Below are 23,200 nucleotides of genomic sequence, written 5' to 3'. Positions count from 1 at the left end.
AGCTTGCCAACTTTCACAGCCAGCCTGTCAGTCATGTAAGCAGACAAATGTTCTGTTAAGTCTAATATCAAGTTGTCTAGGAGATACTCAGGAGGCAAGTTCTATTGGAATCTTGTTGCTGGACCTACATCTAATTATTTTGGATGGTGGCAAACACGCAGCTCCAACGAGCTGGCAGATGGATGAGACTATGGAAGTTCAGTGCCTCCAGGCCTCTCTCTAGGACTTGAGTCTGTTACAGAGGATTCTGTCTCAGAATTAAGTGGCACCTCCTTCTGCAGCCACTAGAGGAGGTACTGACCAACGGAGCTACACACAGGTCCAATTTCACACGTGTAACCCCTCAGCTCTAGTGCCATAAAACAGTGCCAAGCACATAACTGTGCACAGATCACAGTCTGAAACCAACTTCAAGCCGTTATACAAAGGCATTCATCACCACCTGCTCTGGATACACATGCAGTTGAGTGCTGGATCAGTTAGGATCTTACCTTACATTTATATCTGCCTGATGTTCCAGCAGGAAGAGGGCACTCTTACTGTCCTGCCTCTGGATTGCCATGTGCAGCAGAGTCTGTCCATCTGACATGGTGTCATTGATGGAGGCCCCAGATCCCAGCAGCTGAGCTGCTATGGTGTGCATGCCTGAGGAGGTCAAGCTCATTAGTATTTTACTTTTGGGTCTATAAAGCAGATGCACTGAGGACTAACAGAACAGGGTTAATATGCTCAGACAATACAGTGATCTGATAGGAAAATAAGCAGGGAGTTCTCAGAGGAAAAATTCCCCAGAACTCTGAGTACTGCTGTGGGCTAGAAATCTTTCACTAAGTCATAGGTGAGCACTCATTTCTAGAAGATGAAGAATCATCTAAAGCTCTCCTTGACAGCTCCTCTCCAGCAGCACAAGCCAGAACATGAACACACACCTGCTGTTTTATCTTTTAAAAAAAATCTCCTGTTCACATCACAGCTTCCATATTGTTGTGAATTCTCATCTTGTGTGGAGGGTCCATACCTGTCCAAAGAGCCAATCCCAGCACAGTCTGGTCTCTTGAGTCCTTCAGACTGAAGTCAGGAATAATTTGCAAGTTGTTGGTGGCATGAAGAGCATTAGCTACAACAAAAGCATCAGGAATTAGAGCATTCTTGTACTTGACCTGCAGTCACACACTGAAAGCTGCTGCAGCAGCAGTGTCACATTTTGAAGTGAGCTGTTCCTTTAGCAGTCAGTTTGAAAGATCTGAGCAAGATACCTTCAGCTTCCCTGATCTGATACTGCTTAGGATTCAGACAGCATTTCCACTACTGCCTAATCTTAATACTGACACCAAAGAACATTCAATTCTCTAGCTAAGAGGCTTAACCTGTCCCTTTCTACCTGCAGTTCCAAACACAGTGGCACATACAAAGCTTTGAGAATGAAGAGTGGAGGCTGTACCACAGTGTGGTGGCAGCATCCCTCCTCCTCAGCTCCCTGGGATGGATGATATTTACCCCAATTCACCTACTCCCTTCTAAATCTCACTTATGGTAGGAGACAAAGCTGGCCTTCCTTCAGCTGTCAATCTCCCCTCCTGCTGCTAGAAAGAAGCTGAACTAACAGCATTTGATAAACTCATCTGCCAGTATTGGAGTACTCAAGTTTCAATCCTGTTGTAACTCCAGCATTACCTTGTACAAAATCCTCTTAGTAAGAGTTAAGGGAGGCAGAAATCTCACCACAAAGGTGCCTTTACCCAAATTTTATTCCAGCATTTACCTGAAGCAAATGCTTTGAAGGGATCTCAGTTGTACAAGTAGAATAGAACCCAAGATTAACTGTTCAAGTCCATTATCTACAGCAGAGAATTTACAAGCACTCACAGGCAAAATAATTTTCTAGTCTTAACAAGCAGATGATTTGAGTTTAAGACTGTATTTAGCCTGTCTTATTAACTGCTCTACTTTAAAAATGCTTAGTTTGTCAAACACAGCTCAGATGCCATCTTGACACACCAACTTCCTACAGCACCAACAGTCTGAACCAGGAAACACCTACCTTTTTGTTCCAGGATGACTGACACCACATCTGGGTGATTGTAAGCAATGGCCATGTGGAGGGGAGTTTGCAGATAAACATTCTCTGCTGTTGGAGGAGCAGATGCATCCTTCTGCCCAAGCACTGCTTCTGCTGTCTGGATGTTGGGATTGGCTCCTTGCTGCAGGAGTTCTGCTGTCAGGTTTGCCAGGCCGTGCCTGCAGGCTGTGTGCAGGGGGGTTTCTCCCTTTAATAAACAGGGTGCTGGGTTAACAGCTTGAGACATGCAGAGAAGCAGCTTTTAAAATACTATTCCCACAAGAACTGGTGTGAAGAGCTTCACTCCTAGTAGCTGAAGCTCCTTACGACTTACAAACTACTTAAGTCAGCTTTTATTAAGAATTATCACACCAGGCACTGAGGGAAGTGTTAGAAGCATGTTAACAACAGCTGATGCTGCAAGAACAGTGCCACAAGAAAGGTCTGATCACCAGTAAATACCTGAAAACATGCAAAGGTTCACAAAGTGCTCCAACGTGCTTTAAGCTACAGTCTAGCAATGAGAGATCTCTGCTGGCTTATTTCTGAAGAGCAATCAGGAAACTTTCAGTTTAAGTTCCTGCTTTTACCCGTTTGTTTTGGTGGTTGACTTTTGCTCCGTGAGTTGCTAGGAAGAGAGAAGCTGCCTCATTTCCTGCACCAGCTGCCCTCTGAAGCAAGCAGTTTCCTAAAGAAAAACCAAGAACACTGTCAGAGTGCTATTCCAACCACATTTTGGTAATAACAAGTGTGCTAACACCTTCCCCACTACCTTACAACATTGAAGTTTGAAGTCAACAAAGAAAATCTTGCCTATTAGTAGCCCCCTTGCAACTCTGGACTGGCACATGCACTACCATTTAGCAATTACACATTTTGAAACTCTAAAGAGGATATTAGAACCTGGCAATGAGTCCAGATTTTCTGTCACTTCCTGCAAGTCCAGCTCAGCCTGGGGCTGTCAGTGCTCCAGCTCTGGGTAAAGCTGCTACCACCTCCCATTTACTGTGCAGCAAATGCTGCTGAAACCTCATCCAGCTCCTCTGAGTGCAGTCAGCATCAAGCAATTAACTTACAAGCCTTTCACCTACACAGAAATACAAACCTCTGGTTTACCTGTCACTGTGTCTGGAGCATCTGTGTTGCTGCCTCGTTGGATCAACCTTGCTGCAAAACTGTTCTCATCAAAGGAGGTTCCATTCACAACAGGGGCATCCTCAAAGGGGTTCACAGACTGATCAGACGACACAGTGATGTACTGAACTGCAAGCCACAGAGCTGTGCTTCCTTCATGATCCTTCAGCTCCAAGTCTAGTCTAAAAATAAGAGTTAGTGTCCCCCAGTTTATACCTTAAAAAGTGGTTCCCCATCTCAGCTTAAGTTTCAAGAGGCTGAACAGCTGTACTAGCTCATCTCATACCTCACTGACAACTCCTGCTTGCCAAAAAAACTACTGTAGCTCCAGTTACCTCAGAGAATTTGGGAGTACTCTGAAACAAGCACAGCACCTTCTAGGACTACCAGAGTCAAGCTTATTGTTCCCAGGAGAAGTGTGGCCCTGGTAGATCTGGGCTCACACTAAGTATAGCAAAGAGGCAACTCCTCTTGTATTTGAGTAAACTGTGTGCAAGAACTGCAAATTCAACTGCAAAGAAACTGAGTCAAACAAAGTGCTCTGCTTCACCACCCTAAGAAGTCACCTGCTTTAAGCAGAACCCAAGAGACATTTCAAGAGTATTATCATTCCTTTTAGCTCCACTACAAATGGAGCTACATTACTTCACCTTTGAAATTATTTCATCCTCTTTGAAAAACACAAGAGATTCAGTTTGCTGCTTCTCTACAGTAGGGCAAAAACTCACATGGCTCCTGGTACCTTTAGTTGTGCAAAGCCTTTTACACTTTTGCATCCCAAGCCTATTACTGGTCTTACTATAAGGCAAAGAGGCACAGAGGAGTTGTTAAACCAGGTTTCATATCTTCACTGTACAAGGTAACATGTGTTTTACATGTTAAAGGAACTTACTGCTTGCACTGGAGCAGCTGACTGAACACAGGCTCGTTCCTGACCACGATGGACACGTGTAGTGGGGTCCTGTAATTGCAGCAAAAAAGTACAGTAACATCAGGAACAAGAGAGACACTTGATTTTGTCCCTGGTCATCAACATGCCCCTAAGATTTATGGGCTTAACTTCTGTCTTTTCTTTCAGAAGGGCACAAACACATCTCAGAACAAAGAGCAGTCTACTCCTCCAGTGGACACACTTTCAAATAATTTGCTGTAAGCAACTCAATGTAAGAGTGAACTTTCAAGGAAGAAGCACAAGAGCTTGATCTATTAGAACTGTGTACACACAGTTCTTGTGCTTCTTGTGCCCTGGAGTGTATCAGCTTGTGTGTAGCTGATATACTCCAAGTCTTCTATATTATTTTATACACTTGTTTGCCAGCCCAACCTAACCTGTGAAACAGCTTCCTGAAACAGGCCCTGCACTTCAGATGAACACACTGCACATACTGGCTTGCTTTGAGGTAATTTCAGTTTCCCTGACAGCTTCAAAGGGAAGTATCTTTCAGGAACACTATTTGGCATCTTAGCTGGCCTTCTTTACTGTTCAGTGATTCAATAAAGGCAAATTAACTGTGTGCCATGTGTCCTAACACCATCATCTCACCCCAGGTTTCTGTAGCTGGGCTGTGTTTAATTGGCCATGACAGGGATCCATTCAGCCTGCACAGCTTTCTGCTCTGAGTGCTGCCCACAGGTCTCCAACTGGCTCCATGAATTCACCCTCCCTGCTTCCCAGTCTCACCTGTGCTTTGCTGACAGAGCTGAGCAGGTTCTCAGCACCTGATCAGCACAGCACTGTCTGTTAAACTGCTGACTTGGCTTCCCCCAGTATTTACCTGCCTTTGTTGTCCTGCATGTTGGGGTTGGCTCCTGCCTGCAGGAGGGACTCTGCAATCTGTGCCATCTCTGCCATGACATCAGGTGAGTGCTTCTTGGGGCTGTAGGATGCCACGAGGTGCAGAGGGGTCTCCTGGTCCCCCAGTGTAGCAGCATTCACACGGGCACCGTTTTTAATGAGAAAGTTTGCAGCAAATTTATCTCCTTTTGGGAAACAAAACGAGGTTATTTGTGGATAGATACCCCCTATGTACTTTATACTCCAGAAAATGGATACACAGGATTTCCCCCCAGACCATATATACAAGGGTCTGCTCCCACAATGCCTTAGCAATAGGCAACTTCAACCCTTCACTGCAAAGTCAGGACTAAAATATTTCACAAGCCCTTGGAAAAAGTGTTTTGCCCACAGGTGACTCAAGTTCACACACGAGTTTATTATTATTGTGATACTGAATTTGCTAGTTCCTCCATCAAAACAATCCATTGCTGCTTTAACTGACCACTGGACAAACTCTGATACTAAACATACAAGTATTGTTTTGTACAAAAGGTACCATTCCAGGGCATCAGTCAAAAGTGTGTAGTTGAAGTTAGTCACCTGTTCAGTCCTGCTACACAAACAAGCAGTAACACAGCCTTTGCTCTGGAAAGCTTAGCTCCATTATATATAGGATAAGACCTTCAGCAGTTCAAACCCACCATGCACAGCATTCCCAAGAACTCCCTCTTGAGAGCTTCTCAGGAGTCAGAGCTCAGGCCCACTACAACACATGGAAGCTTGGACTTGAACCACCAGGGTGCAAAGAATGGCCTCAGGGTCATATTTCATATTAACCACCCTCACTCCAAAGACTACCTTGAACAGACACAGTCACACCTTGTTTGGCCTGAATGCACGACTGGAGAACAAAGAACAGTGTTCCAATCTATACTGCTGTATTATCTCTGCCAATGAAAACCCAAATCCCATTTTCTGATTCCCATGTCTGACATTTCCCCAATCTCCAGCGATCAGAAGTGATAAGAATCACGTGGCAAGTTCAGACAATCAGCTCCATTTCCAGAACATGTGACAGTTAACAGTGATTGATTCACTGAAGCTGTGGTTACTGAGAAGCAAGCATTCATTCTCAGAGCCCTAGTTCAGACTGAGAGCAGACAGCACAACCAGAGGACAAATGCCAGCATTTGCTGCAACCTTTGCAGTGCTCTACAGGCCTGCAGCCACCACCACACTGACCTATGCCTAGAAGGTCTCCTACTCCTGCTCAAATTTCATTCACAAGATCAGCCACCAGCTTTACCCTGTTTAGATATGTAGGAGATTAAAAGAAGAAGTTGGGAGCTGAGTTTAAGTTTTTTGAGCCCAAAATAACTTCTAGGAGTCCCAGAGAGTTTGCTGTTAAAAATAAACTCGTGCTTGGCTTTCTGGAGCAGAGCTGTCAAAGACATTGCAGGAAACCAGCAGCACGAGGTGTTCACTGCAGATTTTTCCCACACTTTGACCACAGGCCAAGATGCTGCTGATCCAAAGCCTTCAGAGTGCTGTGGCCATGGCAACCAGGTCCTGCTGTGCTCCAGTTCTCATCAGATGCATTTCCCACTCTAAGGTGGAGATCAGCTCAACATAACCCTGCAGTTGTACTCAGACTCCAGTGGTAACTACACTGCTATTCACCAGAGCTTTGAAAATATTCAGACTGGACAGAGGCACCTCCACTTGCTCTTCATCTTCTTTCAGTCACATTTTCCTCCTCTAGGACTGCTGTGCAGTAGCACAGACCCTTGCTGTTAACCAGCACAAAGAAGCATATGGTGCATTCAGTCCAAGTCTAGAAAAAGATTTCATCTTTGTGACTCTCATGTTGTCACACTCAATTCAGCTATTTGTCACACAGACACGGTATTGTCAAATTAGAATATTCCCAGTGTCTCCCTACATTTCTTCCTTTAGCAGGCAATGTTCTACTGGATTGCACCTGGATGGCAAGTAGCACAAGTTGCCCCAGCCAGCAGCCTGGTCTCAGATCCAAAGATCTGAGTTTAAAAAGATCTAAGTTTAAAAAAAAAAAAAAAAAAAGAAACAGGACAAAGTCCATCCTTCACTACAATCTTCTAACTGAAGTGACAACTACAATGTGACACAGGAATAGACTTAGGAATCACGCTGGGAACAACTGAAAGTTAATAAAGCTTCATATCCCATGTCCTTACCCCTCTGGATGGCTTTGTGCAGCAGACTCCAGCCTCTCGTGTCTGCCCTGTCCACGTCAGCCTTGTGGTTGACCAGGGTAGTGGCAATGCCCTCCAGCCTTTGGGCCAGAGCCAGATCCAGAGCAAGGTCTCCATTGTGATCCAACTCATTGAGCTTCCCAGGAAGCTGCAACACAAACACAGTGCACTGACACTAGAGACAGGCTCACCAGCCCAACTGAGTGTTTAACAGCCCATTCCATGATCAGCACAGTCAGCCCTCCAGCTCCAGTGCAGAATCCTGCTGGTGTGTTGTGGTGAGGGCACCCTGCACAGGGACAGTCACTGCACCACAGGCAAAGCTGCCCAGAGGGCTGTTCCATGACAAATCAGGAGCTGTGTTTGCAAGCCTTGTCCAACTCACAGAAAACAAGACTAGTTCACTCAAACATGTCACCAGACAGGTATATTCAATGTAGGAAGAATCATTCAGTTATTCCTTTAAGATACCTCAAATCTCAACTGGATTAGCACCTGGGGGTGCTACATACCAGCAAAGTCCCAGCTTCCAATTAAGATCTGAGGCAACTTAAAGTACTAATTGAACAATTCGTGATAATTAATACATGAATTCTACATTCTCCCTTGTTGGGGGACATCTTATTTGCAAGATACTTAGAGTTTTCACCCAAACAGAACAAACACCTGTTACTTCAAGCCTTCAACAGGAGAGGGAAAGCATTTTTTCAAAGAAATGATTCTTACTGAACTGCCATAAAGCAGCAAAGTTGACTATTATACCATTCAGTTTTAAATGTACATGGTAATATCAGATAAGGGATTTTATTACACACAGTCTGTTGTATGCAGGGTGTTTTAGAAATGTTATGAATCACTTCTGAATTATGTCTTCATGGAGCCTCTGTTGCTAGACCTCCATTAGGTACACAGAAGTAGCTGTGGCAATATTAAACATGCAAGTTAAGAATATTAAACATGCAAGTTAAGAATATTAAACATGCAAGTTAAGAATATTAAACATGCAAGTTAAGAATATTAAACATGCAAGTTAAGAATATTAAACATGCAAGTTAAGAATATTAAACATGCAAGTTAAGAATTAGTGACAAAAATCAGTAACAAGGTTCAGACTGGGAGTTCAAACCCAGTTACCTGAAACACCAAATTCTAGGAGACAGATCAACTCAGTCTCACCTGTGAATCCATTTCTATAAGGTACAAAAAGACCACATCTTCTCTCTCCACTTTAATAGCCTTATGCAGAGGATATTCTGTCTTGGACTTGAACATTTTGTACAGTAACTGGGCACTCATGCTGCTGAAATCTTCCTTCCGCAGGTCATCCTGGGAGCAATTAAAGAGAAGGGTAAGCAACACTCCTGTTTTATTTATAGACAAGGCATTGCACAATGGAATTCTGAAGTTCACAAAACAAGCTCAGTGAAAAGTCCCCTTTTGGTAACATTTTGGCAGGAACAATCCAAGATAACCTTTTAAGATTTCGTCAGGAAGTTTTAAATCTTACATTTTAGTTTCAAGATCAGTTGGTGCAATTTTTCTTCCTGTCTACAGACATGGAAAACTAGCATTGCAGCAGACATTATGGTAGATTAACATCTAAGCTTAAAAACAATCCTCTATCTGGGCTTATTCTTAATTCTGACAAAAAAAAAAGCCTACAACTATTGAAAACTGACAAATCCTCAGAACTTTGTAAAAATATCAGCAAAAGTAAACAGAAATTTAGGGGTATAAAGACCTAAATGAGTTAGTGCTCATTTGACTAAACAGAAACACCCTCATTTTCAGGTAGAATTAAGCATGAAAAGTTAGGAACCAGAAGCAGTCAACAGTTAAAAGTGCTGACCCACAGGTTCATATACAATAATCCTTTTTTATGCATTAACATATCAAAGCACTCCCCTGTGCCTTAGTATCAGTCAAAGAAAGAAACATCCACATCCAGATGATGCCTTTTAGGTTTAGAATAATCTAAATCCCCACACACAAGTCTACTATTGACAAGCCTTATTGTAAAGGCCAATCCACTACTTAGCTAATCAAACTTTCTTCAAAATAAAGAGATCAGAGCAAGTGAAACTTCCAAGACCATTTGTCTCTCCCTCCATTACTGAAGATAAACTTCCCTGGCTTCCATGAATTATTTATAGAAGTAAAAGCAGGCCTGGGATTTGTGACCTGTATAGACAGAGACCAACTATGGATGAACTTCTAAACAGTTTGGAGTCCAGATTTGATAAACAACCCTCCTGCTTATTAGAACAGTCCCTTTTCTTTGGCTCAGGAAACTGAGACACTTTGTACAGTGAAATAGTTCCAAGGAACAGAATAACTCTTCAGGTTATGAGCTACTCCCCTCCAAGACATTCACACCAGACAGACAATGGATACAACCTCTAAAGACAATTAAAATCTCTCAAAGGAGCCACTTAATGTTCTTTGCTTCAAACATATAATTGTAAAGGACCCCAAGCAACACAGGGGCAAAAGTACATGTTATAAAGATAACCAGGAGAGATGGGAAGGGAAAAGTCACCCTGCCTCAGAAGCAGCCCCAGAACTCACACCAGGGCTCAGCTTTTCATCAACACTGCTGTCAGTATAACAGGTCACCTTAGTCACTGCAAGTTATCAGGAATCCATGAAATCCCCATCCCAACTGGAATGCTTGTGACCAAGAGAGACTCCTGAGGTTAGACACTGCAGGAAGTCAAGTAAAATTCTCCTGATTAAGTTCCTATACTGTGCAAGCATTTTTGCTCGTTTCCTCCTGCCAGGACTCACCCAGTGACTGGCAATGATCTCTGCACAGTAGTTCAGGAGGGTGCTGGCACTCAGCTCCTCAGCAGTCTGGTAGAAACGGATGCAGTTCCTGACATTAACTAGTGACATGACTCCTTTTTCACATCTGTCAAAACAGGAAAGCCAGTGGTCAGTAATCCAACAGCTTAGCTGCAATCACTGTCCCATGTTCTAACAGGGTCCCAATGCTCCTTTTCCTAGATGCCAGCAGAAAATGGCTTGGACTTGCTTTACCATAAGGCTGAGCAGCATAACCATACTTCAATCAGCAGCCCTGAGAGCAGCCCCCCTAAGAGCAGACTTCCATCAGAATCCATCTAGCCAAGGGCCAGGGTAACACCACACTGCAGGAATCTGCAAGTGGGGACACATCCCAGTTCTCCCAAGGGCACAAACTGCAGTTCATTCACTGCTGTGAAGGAGGGGAGATGTGTGTCTTCACAAGTCCTACAGTGATCACAGGCAGGGGTTGTTCAGATTGGATATGGGGGACAATGTCTTCATGGAAAGGGTGGTCAGGCACTGGCACAGCTGCCCAGGACACTGGTGGAGTCACATCCCTGGAGGGGTTTAACAGATGTGTGGATGTGGCACTTGGGGACATGGGTTAGTGGTGGCCTTGGCAGTGCTGGATTAATGGTCAGACTTGATCTCAGAGCTCTGCTCCAGATGAAACAATTCCATTATTCTAAGATTCCATACCTACCAAGACATCTAATAATTCCCAGTGGCATCCTAGACACAGACCTGTCACTAGACTACCATGAGCAGACACCTGCTAAGTTCACAGTACAACATGAGGACATGAGGACAGCTTTTAGGCTGGTACAAAGCTTGAAGGCAGTTTTAGCACTGGGCTTACAGATATCAAACATCTTTGGTCAGCACACTTGACAGCAGTTCAGTCTGCTTCATGTTGGAGGCACACAAACCACAGATTATGGATGTCATGTACTGCTACAGACACCCCCTGGGCAAAAGATTATTCTATCAAAGGATACTCTGACTAAACTCAAGGCTTTGAAGTTGTACAAAACTTGAAGAGGTTTCAACTTGTACATTCAGGCTTCTCACTAAATGGTTTTTTAGAGCACTCCATCAAGATGACAATCCAGCCTCTACTAGAATGGTAATTGTAATCTCAGAATGGGAAAGCATTGCACTGCTACATTAACCTTATTTCTGAAGAAAACTTACCACCAAGATGCACAGAAGAGCAGCTATTTCAATTGAAATGTCACCTATGCTATTTTAATACTGCAAGCCACCTGACAATGACTCTTCCCAGTGTTCTCTAACAATTCCTTTCTTGCAACTCTCCAGAGCCTGGTGTTATTCTACTGATCTCTGTCTCTTCTTAACATCAAATTAGGGTTATTAGTTTGACTGGGAGACGAACTGGAAAGTAAATATATCAGCTATGAGAAGAACTGCTACAGTTTAACTGTAGAGCAAGGCTTCATTTCCCATTTCCCATCAACTGAATGTCAGGCTGTATTATTAAAACCTCTAGAGTTTGAAAAAGCATAATTTTAGCTAATTGCCAGCAGTTATTTCTATTCAAACAAAGTTGAAGAGTTCAAGCAGATTCACTGTATTTACTAAGACTCACCTTTCCCTAAGCAGCTGGAGCTGGAATTTATTAGCCAGCTTCATGAGCTCTGTCAAGAAGATATCATCTTCTCTGAGCTCCAGTTCATCTGTGTAGATCCACCTCAGCATTGCCATGGTTACCTCTGGGTCAGCATCTGCTGCAGGGAGCAAGAGCATTAATGAAATCTCTAAAAACAATCTCCAGCTCAAGTAGTTGCTGTTCTTTTGACTGCTGAAAGTCACAGCTACCATAAAAAAAAAAAAGCCTTGTTGAAACTGTACCTCTTTAGTTCAACCAAGATGGCAAAACAGAGGCAAAACTGGGCAAAAGCTGAAACTAATGACAACATTGGCACCAAGCTGGAAAACCTTTTTCCACTGAACACGGTGCAGAATGCAGGGAGCCCTATAGCATCTCCTACCTGCTACACAAATGTTGCATATTTAGGGGCCAGTGATGCCCCTAAAAAGTCCTTGGTCCCTCACATATGGCCAAATACAAACCTACATTTGACAAGCACAAAGCCCCTTTCTGATTTAAGAATCCTCTCTCTATATTACACCCACATGTTCTGAACTGCTGCATTCCAAAGGTACTTGCACCTTGTTACACCAAAGCACTTCAAACTGCTGGGAACCAGTTGTAGGAAAGGTGCAAAAGTGCCAGTTCAAGGAGCTGCTCAGATTTCAGGTGTTTACAAGACTGACCACAAACTGATGTTTTACACAGTGAGAAAACTCAAACTTGTACCACAGGACACTACACAAGCCCAAGGACCTTTGTCACCTACTCACAAGTGTAGTGACAACCCTTCTTACAAGGATGCAGATGAGAATAACTCCAGTAAGACCAATTACAACAAAAATACCAGTCATTTAGAAAACTAGCCTTACTCCTTTAAACTGTTCTGTTTTTAAAATGAAAAAAAATTTAAAGTTGAAAACCTTTAAGAGATTGAAATACCCATCCTAAAACATCTTTAGACCTGCAGAGCATCAGCAGTCCTTGGCATGAAAAGCCTCCCAGGAACCAGGAGGTTTGAGTAAGGCAAGTATTTTTTGCCAAACTGGAAGCAATCAGAAAACCTACTTGAGATGTACAATCAGCTGTGCCTTGGCAGAGGTAAGAAGTGCATCTTCTCCCTCTCAACAAGAGAACATGTGTTCATCTCTTTCTACCCTTTAAAGATTAGAAAACAGATCACATGAACTCCTAAGACACTCAACTGCTGTCTGTATCTTGGAGATAAGATTCAGGCAATCTCAGCTTGCAAGTTCTTAAGAGAACCTCTTAAGAAAACACAACAATATCCAGGGAGCAGCTTGTTGCCTGTTCCAGCTATTTCATAACCTAATCCTTGTGCCATTTCTCAAATTTTATAAAAAAATTCAATTTTACAGTGGAAAGTATCCTTTACTAGCACTTCTTTCAAGCATCATTTTGTAACAGGAAGTGTTTGCACTGTTAAACATTTAAGACTGCAGTTCCAGTTGACATTTTCAGCTTAGCTGTGGAGCTAGAAATGCTGTGCACTGCCACAATTGTAGTGTAACAACACTACAATTAACATAAGAGCTTTTTAGTAATAATTTTTGTTAGCATAGCACTCAGATTAAGAACTCCTTGGCATCTGTTTTCTTGTGGCTGCAGAAAGACCCACAAATCACATTGCAAGGAAGCCCATGCTGTCTCATAAAACCAGCTTGCTGTGACTTGCTCCTTTTCCAGTTTGTCTGCACTTGGGATTCACGGTGAGATTAAGTGCAGAAAGTGAAGCCAGTGCTTAATATTCAACATGCCAGTCAGCAGCCTGCTTAACTTCATACCTGGTTTTAATGCTCATAAATTAATTGTACAAGGCTCTTCCACACTGTTAAGGGCAGAAAAGCCTGTCAAGAGGTTCAATCTGTAGAAACACTGCCCAGTGTAAGTACATGCAAGAAACAGCTACAGCAGAACCAAACACCCATGTAGAAGATGGTCTTTTAGAAACCTTCTCTTCCTCACCTATTTTGCAAAGGTATCAAAGTGCCAAAGCAAACACCTTTAATAACACCAGTACTTGGATTCACTTCCCACACACACCGTGTTAACAAGCAGCAAGGTATTTCCATGACACACTTCAGAGAAATGATGCACACTACCTCAAAAAGCCCTGTCCTTAGAAAGGAAGAAGTCAAGTTCCTCCAAATAGATTTGTTTTTCATTATGTTTAGTTGACTCTAGAAAAGACAAACAGGCCACCAATCTCAGCCCCTGTTTGTTAAAGAGAAAGAAGGCAGGTTATTGATTTAACCAGCACTAACACCCAGGTCACAAGCTCACCACCACGTTTCAGAGACACTGAAATCCCTAATCAACAGATGAAGCACCACTTTCAGTGGACAGCACTGGTCTGGAAGGCACACAGGTAACCTTTTCCCAACAGGCCCTTTCAGCAGTCACCCTAAAGGCAACCAAAGCATCACATTACTCAGCAGGGACTGACCTGACAGATCCAGCTCCTCGGTGGAGGCGAGGTTGGCGAGGCTCCACGTGTCACTGCGCGCCGCCAAGACAAATTTGTGAGCTCTGATGTGCTTGTCCCCAACCTTTATCTTCAGATCACTGAGAAAAGAGCATCAACATGTATAATGCAGGCTCCCCCTGTGCTTGGATACATATGGATTCAGCATCTCCACGTGTCCTGGTATCCTCATTTAGATTCAAGTTGTTGGAGACTTAAAACACATTTATTTTTTTAAGCAGAACATGTCAGATGACAATTCTTATTTTTCTAGGGAGAAATGCAAGCAGTCATTAGTATTTCAAGTGCTTGGTTAGGGTTGTGGGTTTTTTTAACCATTTCAGGATGAACAGCAAGAGGATTATTGCAGAAGTTAGGAAAAGCCAACAATCTTGAGGTTAAATATTTATGTCACAGTGTCCATACTAATACTGTCAGCTAAGCACCAATGGTTTCAGGCAAGACCAGCAAGAGCACAATGCTGTTTGACAGCAGTCTGAGTGCAAGGCAGAATCCCCAGCTCCCAGGAGACCAGCTGTCAAGAACACCAATTTCATCCTGACCCCTTTACACCAGGCTGTTCTCTGTAGTTAGAAAATACCTGCCCTGCTTATTTTAAAGTCCCACGGCTTGCAAATGTTCTGGCTGTGTAGGTGCTTTCCAGACCATTTTGTAACTCAAAGCTATAAACTACAGGACAAAATAGAGATGTTACTTAACAAAACCTGCACTGGGACTCGCCACCTTTCTCATTTTATACCTGTAGGTCCTTTCAGACAACATTTCTGTGCTTTTAAAGCTGAACAGAAATAAAGTGATCCAACTCTTGTGACATATCCTACCTAACAAATCTTTCACCCAGCAGGCTACAGTGAGTTCTTGCAGGCACAGACCCTTCTCTCAGGGAGGCTCATGAAGAGACAGCAGGGCAAGGAAGTTGAACCAAAACAGATCTTCCCCTTACATGACTAAACTCCTTTACTATCTAGGCATTGCTTTCAGTAACAGTAGAGAAATTGATAAATATCACTGTAGTTTCAGAACTAAATCAGTTCAGGGATCTGGAGCATTGAAGGTGATCCTTAATGTGCCTGTGGAAAAGAAACCATTAAACCTAATTATGTGTTGAGATTTAAAACTACAGTATGACTTGTATCACTGCCTCATATACATCACTAATACAGCCCAACAAGCCAATTTAATCAGGCTTCTTTACACACAAGAGGAGCACAGAACTGGCTTCAAGGACAGAGCCTTTCAAGAAAGTAAGGTTTTCCAGATATGTTGTGTAATTATTCCATCCACTAGACCAGTTCAAAATTACTTCTGTTCAGAGAGAGCTTGGCTGTTGATAGTGACCCTGGTCAGTTTTCTCTGAATTTGTCTTAAGTGTCAGTCTTAGAGACAAACTTCTGCTTAGAGCTCTTGATTCAAGACCTGGATTCAGTGTGCCACCTGATCTTCCAACTGCAACTCTTTCACACCAGGCAGCAAAGCACTTCCCCTAAGACCAGGGCCCAGTGCAGCCATGAAAATCAAAGGTTCCAGAGGGGGATCCCTCACCTGTACTGCTCCTGCTGGTAGAGCTCGGCCACGATGGTGAGAAGGCGGCTGATGAAGGTGTCGCTGGCATTGTCCTGGTTGGCCTCCACAGCCAGGAGGCTGCACCTCCTCTCTGTGTCCACCAGCTTCTTCTGCAGCTTCACATACTCCTGGCGGAGGAGCATCAGGTGCTTTTCCAGCTTGGCCACCTCCTCTGCAAGGCACAGTGTTACCCCAGGTAAGGCTGAGACATGAACACCTTTGGTTGGTGTCTGAGGGTAGCTCACCCTCAGGTTACACACCCAGTTAATCACACAGCACTTCAGGAAGGGTCTCTCCTCTTCCACCGTGTTTGAGCATCTCACCCCCAATATTAAACTTTCTATTTCCTATCATTTCCATAAACACATCAAAAAGCATAATACAGTGATAGAAGCCACTTACAAAGAAAGTTCTGAACTCTGTTTTGTCAGGAATGCTGTGAGTTTTCTAAAGCCATGGGAGTCCATGACTGTGGGAATTATTGTGGGGTAGAGGACTAACTCTTTGGTTCTTACCCATTTTTTCAGGCCAGTTAAGATGTCATTTGACTTTAGAGCTGAGACTTAAAACACAGGTGAGCATCAGAACAGTTGCTGAAGTACCATATCTGTCTTAGCTACTGTCAGCTAAGAAACACCTTACAAATCTAACCAATGATTTTAAGTGGGAAAGTTCCTACAAGATTACTCCCTACCAGCCAGGAATTCATCATTCAGTGACTTTCCCTCAAATATTTACTAAATGTCACTTATACAAACAACGAGAAACTGAGCTCTGTTGATCAGTGCTTTCTTCTTGCTTCTGTAGAAAAGTTCAACAGCACAGCTGACCTTGGCCTTGCAGACAGAACACCTCATTCAGCCTTTCCTCTACCAACTCTGCAGTAAAGTCTTTAAACTTAACTACTGCAATGGATAAACAGAAGGCAACATATTTTATCCTATGTTTGTACTTGTATTCTATGAAGGTACTTCCTTCAACAGCTTTTTACTCAGCTTCATCCTTTAAAATTTCATAGATATGATCTCCTTTGGGATAGCTTCCCTTTTCTACTGAAATATGCTGTGATTTCAGAATTGTGCCACACCAACCCTCAAAGAGGGTTTGAAATCCTGCTGTGCTCAGTCTTTTTATCTGAAGATAAATGTTGGTGTTCTCAGAATTAGAAGGGTACATCTATTGAGCAATGGTTTCCTGACTGATTCCTAAGGAAGGTGTCAGAGGGCACAGAGCAAGTGTTACTGTTAGAGCAGGGAAAGCTGGAGTCTGACAGGAACCCAGAGGGAAATACACTGAGAACTGCACCAAAAATTAGAGTATGAACACCACCACTGTCCACACAGCAAGAGTTTTAGGTGCCAAACAAATTCAAATGCCAGGAATAAGCTGCCCACTGAACCTCACAGCACACAGCAGCTCAGAGAAACACTGCACCTCCCAGTCCTCCCCGGGAGTGGGATGGTGGGAATAAAGAACCAGCACCAGAGGTAACATCTCAAATATTGTCATTCTACCAAGGTCAGCTCCCTGGCTCCAAATTAGCCTGAGTTCAATAGGGCACAAGGCAGAACTACCTTAAAACCCTAAAAAGCAGTAACTGAAGCTTTGTGCATCACTGACCATCAGGCTTGTTCCTGCTGCTCCCAGGGCAATCCCAGACAATCCCTGCTGGCAGTGAAAGCACCTCAAGGAACCAAAGCTGTGAGAAATCTTGTTTTCAGACTGACAGCACATCCTTCCTGCAATCTCAGTGAGAAGGACTGAGAGGTATTTGCTTACTGTAATAACCACAAGAGTTGTAAAATAAGAGTTTCTGTTATTCTACATGACAACCTGCACACCTCTTGTGTAGTGGCCACACTTGAGGACAATATTTGATCTCAGAGCACATTTCAAGTGCACATTCAAGACAGTTCTCAACACCCAGTTAATCAACACTCACTGAAAAGAGAAAAGCCTCAAGTTTTCCCTGGATATTGTTCACTTACGGAGTGAACAAGCCAAATACACAGTTACTGAAGGCACACACCCCCCTAATGAAGATCTTTGCCTCAACACACTGGAAGGACAGACTCAGTGAGACATCAGTAAGTCTCTGGCTAAACATCAATCCAAATTACTCAGAAAAGAGATGCCTGGGTTCAGCAGAGAGGGATAGACAAAGTGACTCCTTCTCTGAGGTACTGAGTTCCCAGAGGGCCAGGCAAGAAAATAAAAGCAGTGTTTGCTAACAGCTTTCTGGCAGATAGACCAGCATCTCATGAACTGGTATTTTATACTCCATATCAAAGACTTCAAAGAGGACTTCAGGAAAGGCCAATGAATTTTTCTTACAGGAGAAGGCACAGAAGCACTTGAGAGCAACTGGATAGTTGAATGCAAAGAGATAAGTAGGGAGGCAACAGGGAATGGGGAGATAGATAGCACCTTCCAAAAATAAAGAGGGTCTAGTGGAAGCTTGTATTGCAGAAGAGAACTGTTAAAATCCAAGTGCTTTTTGCAAGTCCCATTAGACTAAATTAATTTGAATGGTGTCACTGACACCCTTGCAGCACAACAGCAGCTCTGCAGAGCTCACCAGAGCCTGACAAAAGGACCCATTACACTGCCCATCCCACCCATCATAAAGCACTCCCAGAAGCAATAAAGGAAAACGTTTGTTTACTTATGAAGCAGAACCGAGTGAAAGACTTCAGAAAAATAAATTATTTCCTTACCCCCTCGAGTCAGGTCCTTCCTCCACTGCTCCACACTCTGACCCTCAGCCCCACAAGGCTGTACAAGCTGCTGCTTTCTTGTTCTGCCTCATTTTTGCCCACTTTTGATCCTCACCCCGAAGTTGTACAGCAAAATTCCTGCTGCTTTACATTCAAGGCTTAATCCAACACTTTTTACCCACACCTGCATGTAACCTGCATGCAAACCTCTGGTATTAGTGGTACAGAACTCACAGGCACTACAAATGCTCAGCCCTTGCCTTTATAAACTGTTCCATTTGTAGGTAGTAATTGCAGTAAATCTAATTCAGGACTTTTGTACACAGAGGCAACACTTCCTTAAGAAAAAGCACTGGGCTTTGAGCAAATAAGCAGAGTTTAACAAGCTCCCTTCCTCAATAAGCCTTCACTTTCCTGCTGACTCTCCAATATCATCAGTTCTTAACTAGAAAAATGTTTCTGCATCTAATTACCTTGTCTGAAGGGACAAAACAAGCCTCTCTATCAAGATACCCTACGGAACTGAGTGAGGAGAGCTGCAACTCCAGCTTATTATTCCTGTTCACACAGGACCATTCATTGGTCACGTGCTTCCTTCAGCCAAAAGATCAGAGAATTCCTTGAGTCAGGGAAGAATCTCTGAGAAGTACAGATGTCTGCACCAGGCCTTGCACCAACTGCAGGCTGATTCTGCAGAGCAGGACCCTGAGCCAGAGCCTCACTCCTTGAGGGTCTGAGTGGGGAAAGTTTCACTACCTGAAGCCAACTTGGACATCTAAAGCTCTCCAGACCTGCTCACTAAGGCTCAAAGGCAAGCCTAAGAGGCTGGTCAGCTAAGCATGGAGCTGTGGGATTCCAGCACACAAGAAGTTAGGAGTTGCTCTAAGGATTTATTAAACGAGCCTGACTGCAGCATCCTCTCGGCTGATGCGTGACAGAGATCAGCATCTGCTACATCCTAGTCCATCTTCCACAAGTGGTCCTAAAATTCCACCACTGTCTCAGAGTCGCCCTTCAGGAGTTGAAGGCTGTGCTTTGGAGACTGGAAACTCATTTCCTTTGTAACTCGTGGCATTTTAGCTCAGTTTGCCGACTCAGTTCCCTCCGAGGAGAAAAAGAGGAACCTCGTCTTGCAGAAACGAGTAGAACTGTAAAAATCCAAGCGTTTTTTTTCCAAAACCCGTTAGACTGAATTGATCTGCACGGTGTCACTGGCACCCTTCAGGCAAAGCAGCAGCACTCCGTGAGCTCTGCAGATCTCACCAGAGCCTGACAAAAGGGCTCGAGCACAGGTGACCGGGAGGCTGCAGCACAGCCCCGGGAGGCTCCAGGGAAAGCCGGCCAGGATGAGCCCCCCGGGACAGCCCCGGGATGAGCCCCCCGGCCCGGGCGGCACCGCCCGCGGCCCCGCCGGACCCACCGCCTGCGGGGAGGGCTCAGTAGGACGTCCCAGCGAGCTCTCCCCGCCTGCAGCACCCCGGAGCCACAGCGTCCCCACACGCCGCCTCCTGAGGAGCGAAGCCGCCCGCGCCCGGCCCGCCCCGGGGGTGCCCGCCCGCGGCCCCCCGCCACCTCCCGCTCGCCTCGGGGGCGGCGCGTCCCCCCCGCCGCGGGCAGGGCGAGCCCGCCCCGGCCCGGGGCGCGGCGGGGGCCGCACATGGGGCAGCCCCGCGAGCGAGAGAGCCCCCGCGGCCCCGGCCCCGCCCGGCCCCTCGCCCGGGCTCCCCCCCTCACCTTCCGCCATGTTGGGTCCGGCGCCGCAGCTCTCGCGAGAGCCGCCGCCCGCCCCGCCGCCACAGCGCGGCGCTCTCGCGAGAGCAGCGAGAGCCGCAGCCGCGCCCCCCACACAGCGGGGCCGGGACCGACCCGCGCCCTTTGCGTTATCCCGCCTTGTCCCGCCTTGTCCCGCCTTATCCCGCGGCTCCTCCCGCTCCGCCGCCGGGACCGGCCCCCGGGAGGCAGCCCCGCCCCGCTCCCGCCCCGCAGCGGCGGGAAGCACCGTGCGCTTCCCTCGTGGATGAGACGCCCCGCGGTGCCGGGGATCCCGTGTGGGCGGTGAAGGGACCGCGCCGACGGGCAGGGCTGGGAGAGCCGGGAAACCGCCCAGCCCCGGCGGAACGCAGCTGGGCATCATCTCTGCATCACCTCAGCTCCACCGGCACCGGCACCGCCGCCTGCGCCGCTTTTATCCCGAAAGACACCTGCTGCTGCTCACCCGGGGCCAGCGCAGCTCGCAGCCATCGCTCCTGTCATCGGCACTTCCACAGAGCTCCTGCTTTTGTTTCAGAGCCAACAACGCTGGACACTGGAGCTGTGCCCCTGGACACTGATCTGTGTCCTCTGGATGCTGAAACTGTGCCCCTGAACAGTGGATTTGTGCTCACTGGACACTGATCTGTGCCCCTGGACACTGGAGCTGTGCCCGCTGGGTGAAACGTGTTTTTGAGAGTGGATAGCAATGACCAAGTACCAGTACCAGGATCGTTTTCCCAGCACAGCTGCCCCTCGGCTGTTCTCGTGGCTCAACATCTCTCCTGCTTAGCTGGATCAGAAAATGACAAGATACTCCACACTGGGCCAACAGGAGGTTTTTTTTTTTTGCCTGCCTTGAAGAGCAAATTACAATTAAATGTTTGAAGATGTTATTCACAGTATTGTTTTACAAACATCTTTTTCTCTGGACTCCACCATGAAGTGACTTTTGAGGAGTTGCTCTGCATCATGTTCGTTTTCTGTGCCTGTTGGGTAAGACAGCAAAACCAGAACTGGGCCCAGGAGAGCCACAGACTGTGGTTTTCAGGACATACCACAGAACAACTCATCTCATTTTGCACAGCCTGATGACAACTGTGTATGACTGTGCTGTGTAGGTGACTTACACCACTGCTTATGGTGCCATTGATCATCCTGAGGAACTGGAGAGAACAGTTATTGCTGCCTGATCAGATTTTAGTTTAATTTCTCAGTAACAACAGAGATCAGATTTCAAACTACTGTGGTGTTTTGCATCAGGGGAATCAACAATCTCCTCTGCGGATCTGCCTGGGCAGGAAGGTGTCGTATGACAGTCTCTGTTTAAACCCTGAACAGCCTCTGGTTTGGTCTGAAATCACTGGTGCTGCTTCTGAAGAGATGCAGAAAGGAGACTTCAGGTCCTGCTCTGTGTGCAGGGATGGCACCGGCCCAAGAGCAGGGCACCAGATGGTACAGACACAGCAGAGTCCACCCCCCATCGACCTCCCAAAACCCAAAATACACTTCTAATCACTTCAGAATTCATGTCGTCCCTTTATTGATCATCCAGTGTTTTCTAGGCATCACAGCAGGAAGGAATTTCACCCTGATAGCTCAACAGCCCTTCTGATTTTTAGAGATCTTCTCTGAGGCATAAGGGGCAGCACAGAGAAACACAAAAAAGGAATTAGGATGGCCATATTACTCTGGTATTTATTAATGATTGATGCTTTTCCTTTCCCTCCAGTGATACAGTGTTACCTGGAACACTGTTGGGGGTAAAATCAGCTCAAAACCTCAGCCATGATGAGGAGCCCCCAGAGAACCTCAGCAGTGTAATCTGAGCACCCAGGATGCACAAACATGACAGCCTGGACAGTCCAAACCAGACACAAGGTCTTGGGGCAAGTGCAACCTCGTTTACCTGCTTGTTCCCCAAGTATCCTCACATTCCTTGTCCAAACTGCAGCTCCTCAGTGGTGTTCCCATCTGGTTTGTCAGTAAGTCACAGCTTGTGCCTCTTTAGTGTGGGGCAGGAACAAACAAACAGCCAACTGTGATCGCAGCAAAGTGAACTAGGCCATTTCCATCCCTGCCAGGATTCCTACAACCTGGACACTTGGCAGCAGCCCCTGAGCTGCCTCCTTCCTTTAGTCAGTGGGCATCAGCCATCCCTGCAGCTTGGCCATCTTAACAGTGTCCCACAGGAATGTTCCTTTGGAATATCTGGGTCAGGGGAATCACAAACATGTATCTGAATAATTTACGAAGAGGGGAATGAATTCCAGTGCTGTGGAATTCCCAGTTCTTCCACAGCACTGATGCAACACCAACATTTCCAGCCCTACCCCTTAAAGAACAAACGGGCAGCAATTCTGGAGAGCAAACAGAAATAAAGCTTTAAACTATTCTGTGAAGTTACAGGTGAGTCTGTGGTGAACTCTGTTACTTAGGAAGACAAAACAGAGAACTCTGCTGAACTTGCTGAAAAAGCAGGAATTACCTTGAATTGCTCTCAGCTCCTGATACACTGTGGAAAGGAAAAGGCAGCCTGTGGGGTAAGAAATCCATTGCTAGGTGTAGGAAGAGCAGCTTCTTCCCAGTGTTTTGTTTATGGAAAGAGTGGCACCATGCCACTGAAATTCTGCACAGTCCCAACTCTTAAATAAGTGGAAAAGAAACCTGTTCTCAAGCCATTTTGGGCAAGTGCTCAGACGGGAATTCAAATCAGCTGAGGTGTCTGGGCACCAGCAGCTCTGAAGTGCTGCACACACAGAAGCAGGCTAGGCAATTAACAGCAAGTTTAACTAATGATTTCACAAAGTAATTAGTTCCCAAATATGTAAATGTGGCTATTAAACATATCTGTGCTTATCTAAACCACTTGGAGGAGGAAGTAATACCTTTCCTTGTACATCCTCTTACACTAAATGGCTTTTTTCATCCCTCCCCCCCCCCCCACTAACAACTGTCACCTCCTTCCACCCCAGCCCACCCCTCACAAAACCTGGAATATGAGTCTTTTAGCATATGCATCTGGGACAGCAACGTGAAAT

General features: G+C 45.4%; 1 protein-coding gene across 3 annotated transcripts in view; it reads right to left on the bottom strand.

The window, feature by feature from the left end:
- The window catches only part of ANKFY1 (ankyrin repeat and FYVE domain containing 1), a 32,452-nt gene extending 12,251 nt beyond the window's left edge, over positions 1-20,201 (bottom strand). Inside the window, exons 1-14 of one of the 3 annotated variants that reach the window (XM_032707704.1) lie at positions 20,145-20,201; positions 15,673-15,865; positions 14,092-14,210; positions 11,622-11,760; positions 9,992-10,115; positions 8,381-8,530; positions 7,187-7,352; positions 4,969-5,173; positions 4,086-4,154; positions 3,176-3,375; positions 2,650-2,747; positions 2,042-2,267; positions 1,019-1,117; positions 492-645 (exon numbers count right to left, since the gene is read on the bottom strand). In XM_032707704.1, the coding sequence (XP_032563595.1) occupies positions 492-645; positions 1,019-1,117; positions 2,042-2,267; positions 2,650-2,747; positions 3,176-3,375; positions 4,086-4,154; positions 4,969-5,173; positions 7,187-7,352; positions 8,381-8,530; positions 9,992-10,115; positions 11,622-11,760; positions 14,092-14,210; positions 15,673-15,865; positions 20,145-20,154 (1,952 nt within the window). In that variant the 5' untranslated portion in view covers positions 20,155-20,201. Of the gene's footprint in view, positions 1-491; positions 646-1,018; positions 1,118-2,041; positions 2,268-2,649; positions 2,748-3,175; positions 3,376-4,085; positions 4,155-4,968; positions 5,174-7,186; positions 7,353-8,380; positions 8,531-9,991; positions 10,116-11,621; positions 11,761-13,747; positions 13,769-14,091; positions 14,211-15,672; positions 15,866-20,144 lie in introns of those variants that run through there. The other 2 variants (XM_032707705.1, XM_032707706.1) reach the window with 2 other exon arrangements.
- Positions 20,202-23,200: the final 2,999 nt, after the last annotated feature.

The sequence above is a fragment of the Chiroxiphia lanceolata genome, chromosome 20, assembly GCF_009829145.1.
Source record: "Chiroxiphia lanceolata isolate bChiLan1 chromosome 20, bChiLan1.pri, whole genome shotgun sequence".
In the NCBI taxonomy this organism is placed as follows: domain Eukaryota; kingdom Metazoa; phylum Chordata; class Aves; order Passeriformes; family Pipridae; genus Chiroxiphia; species Chiroxiphia lanceolata.
This window is presented reverse-complemented; position numbering and strand designations above follow the sequence as displayed.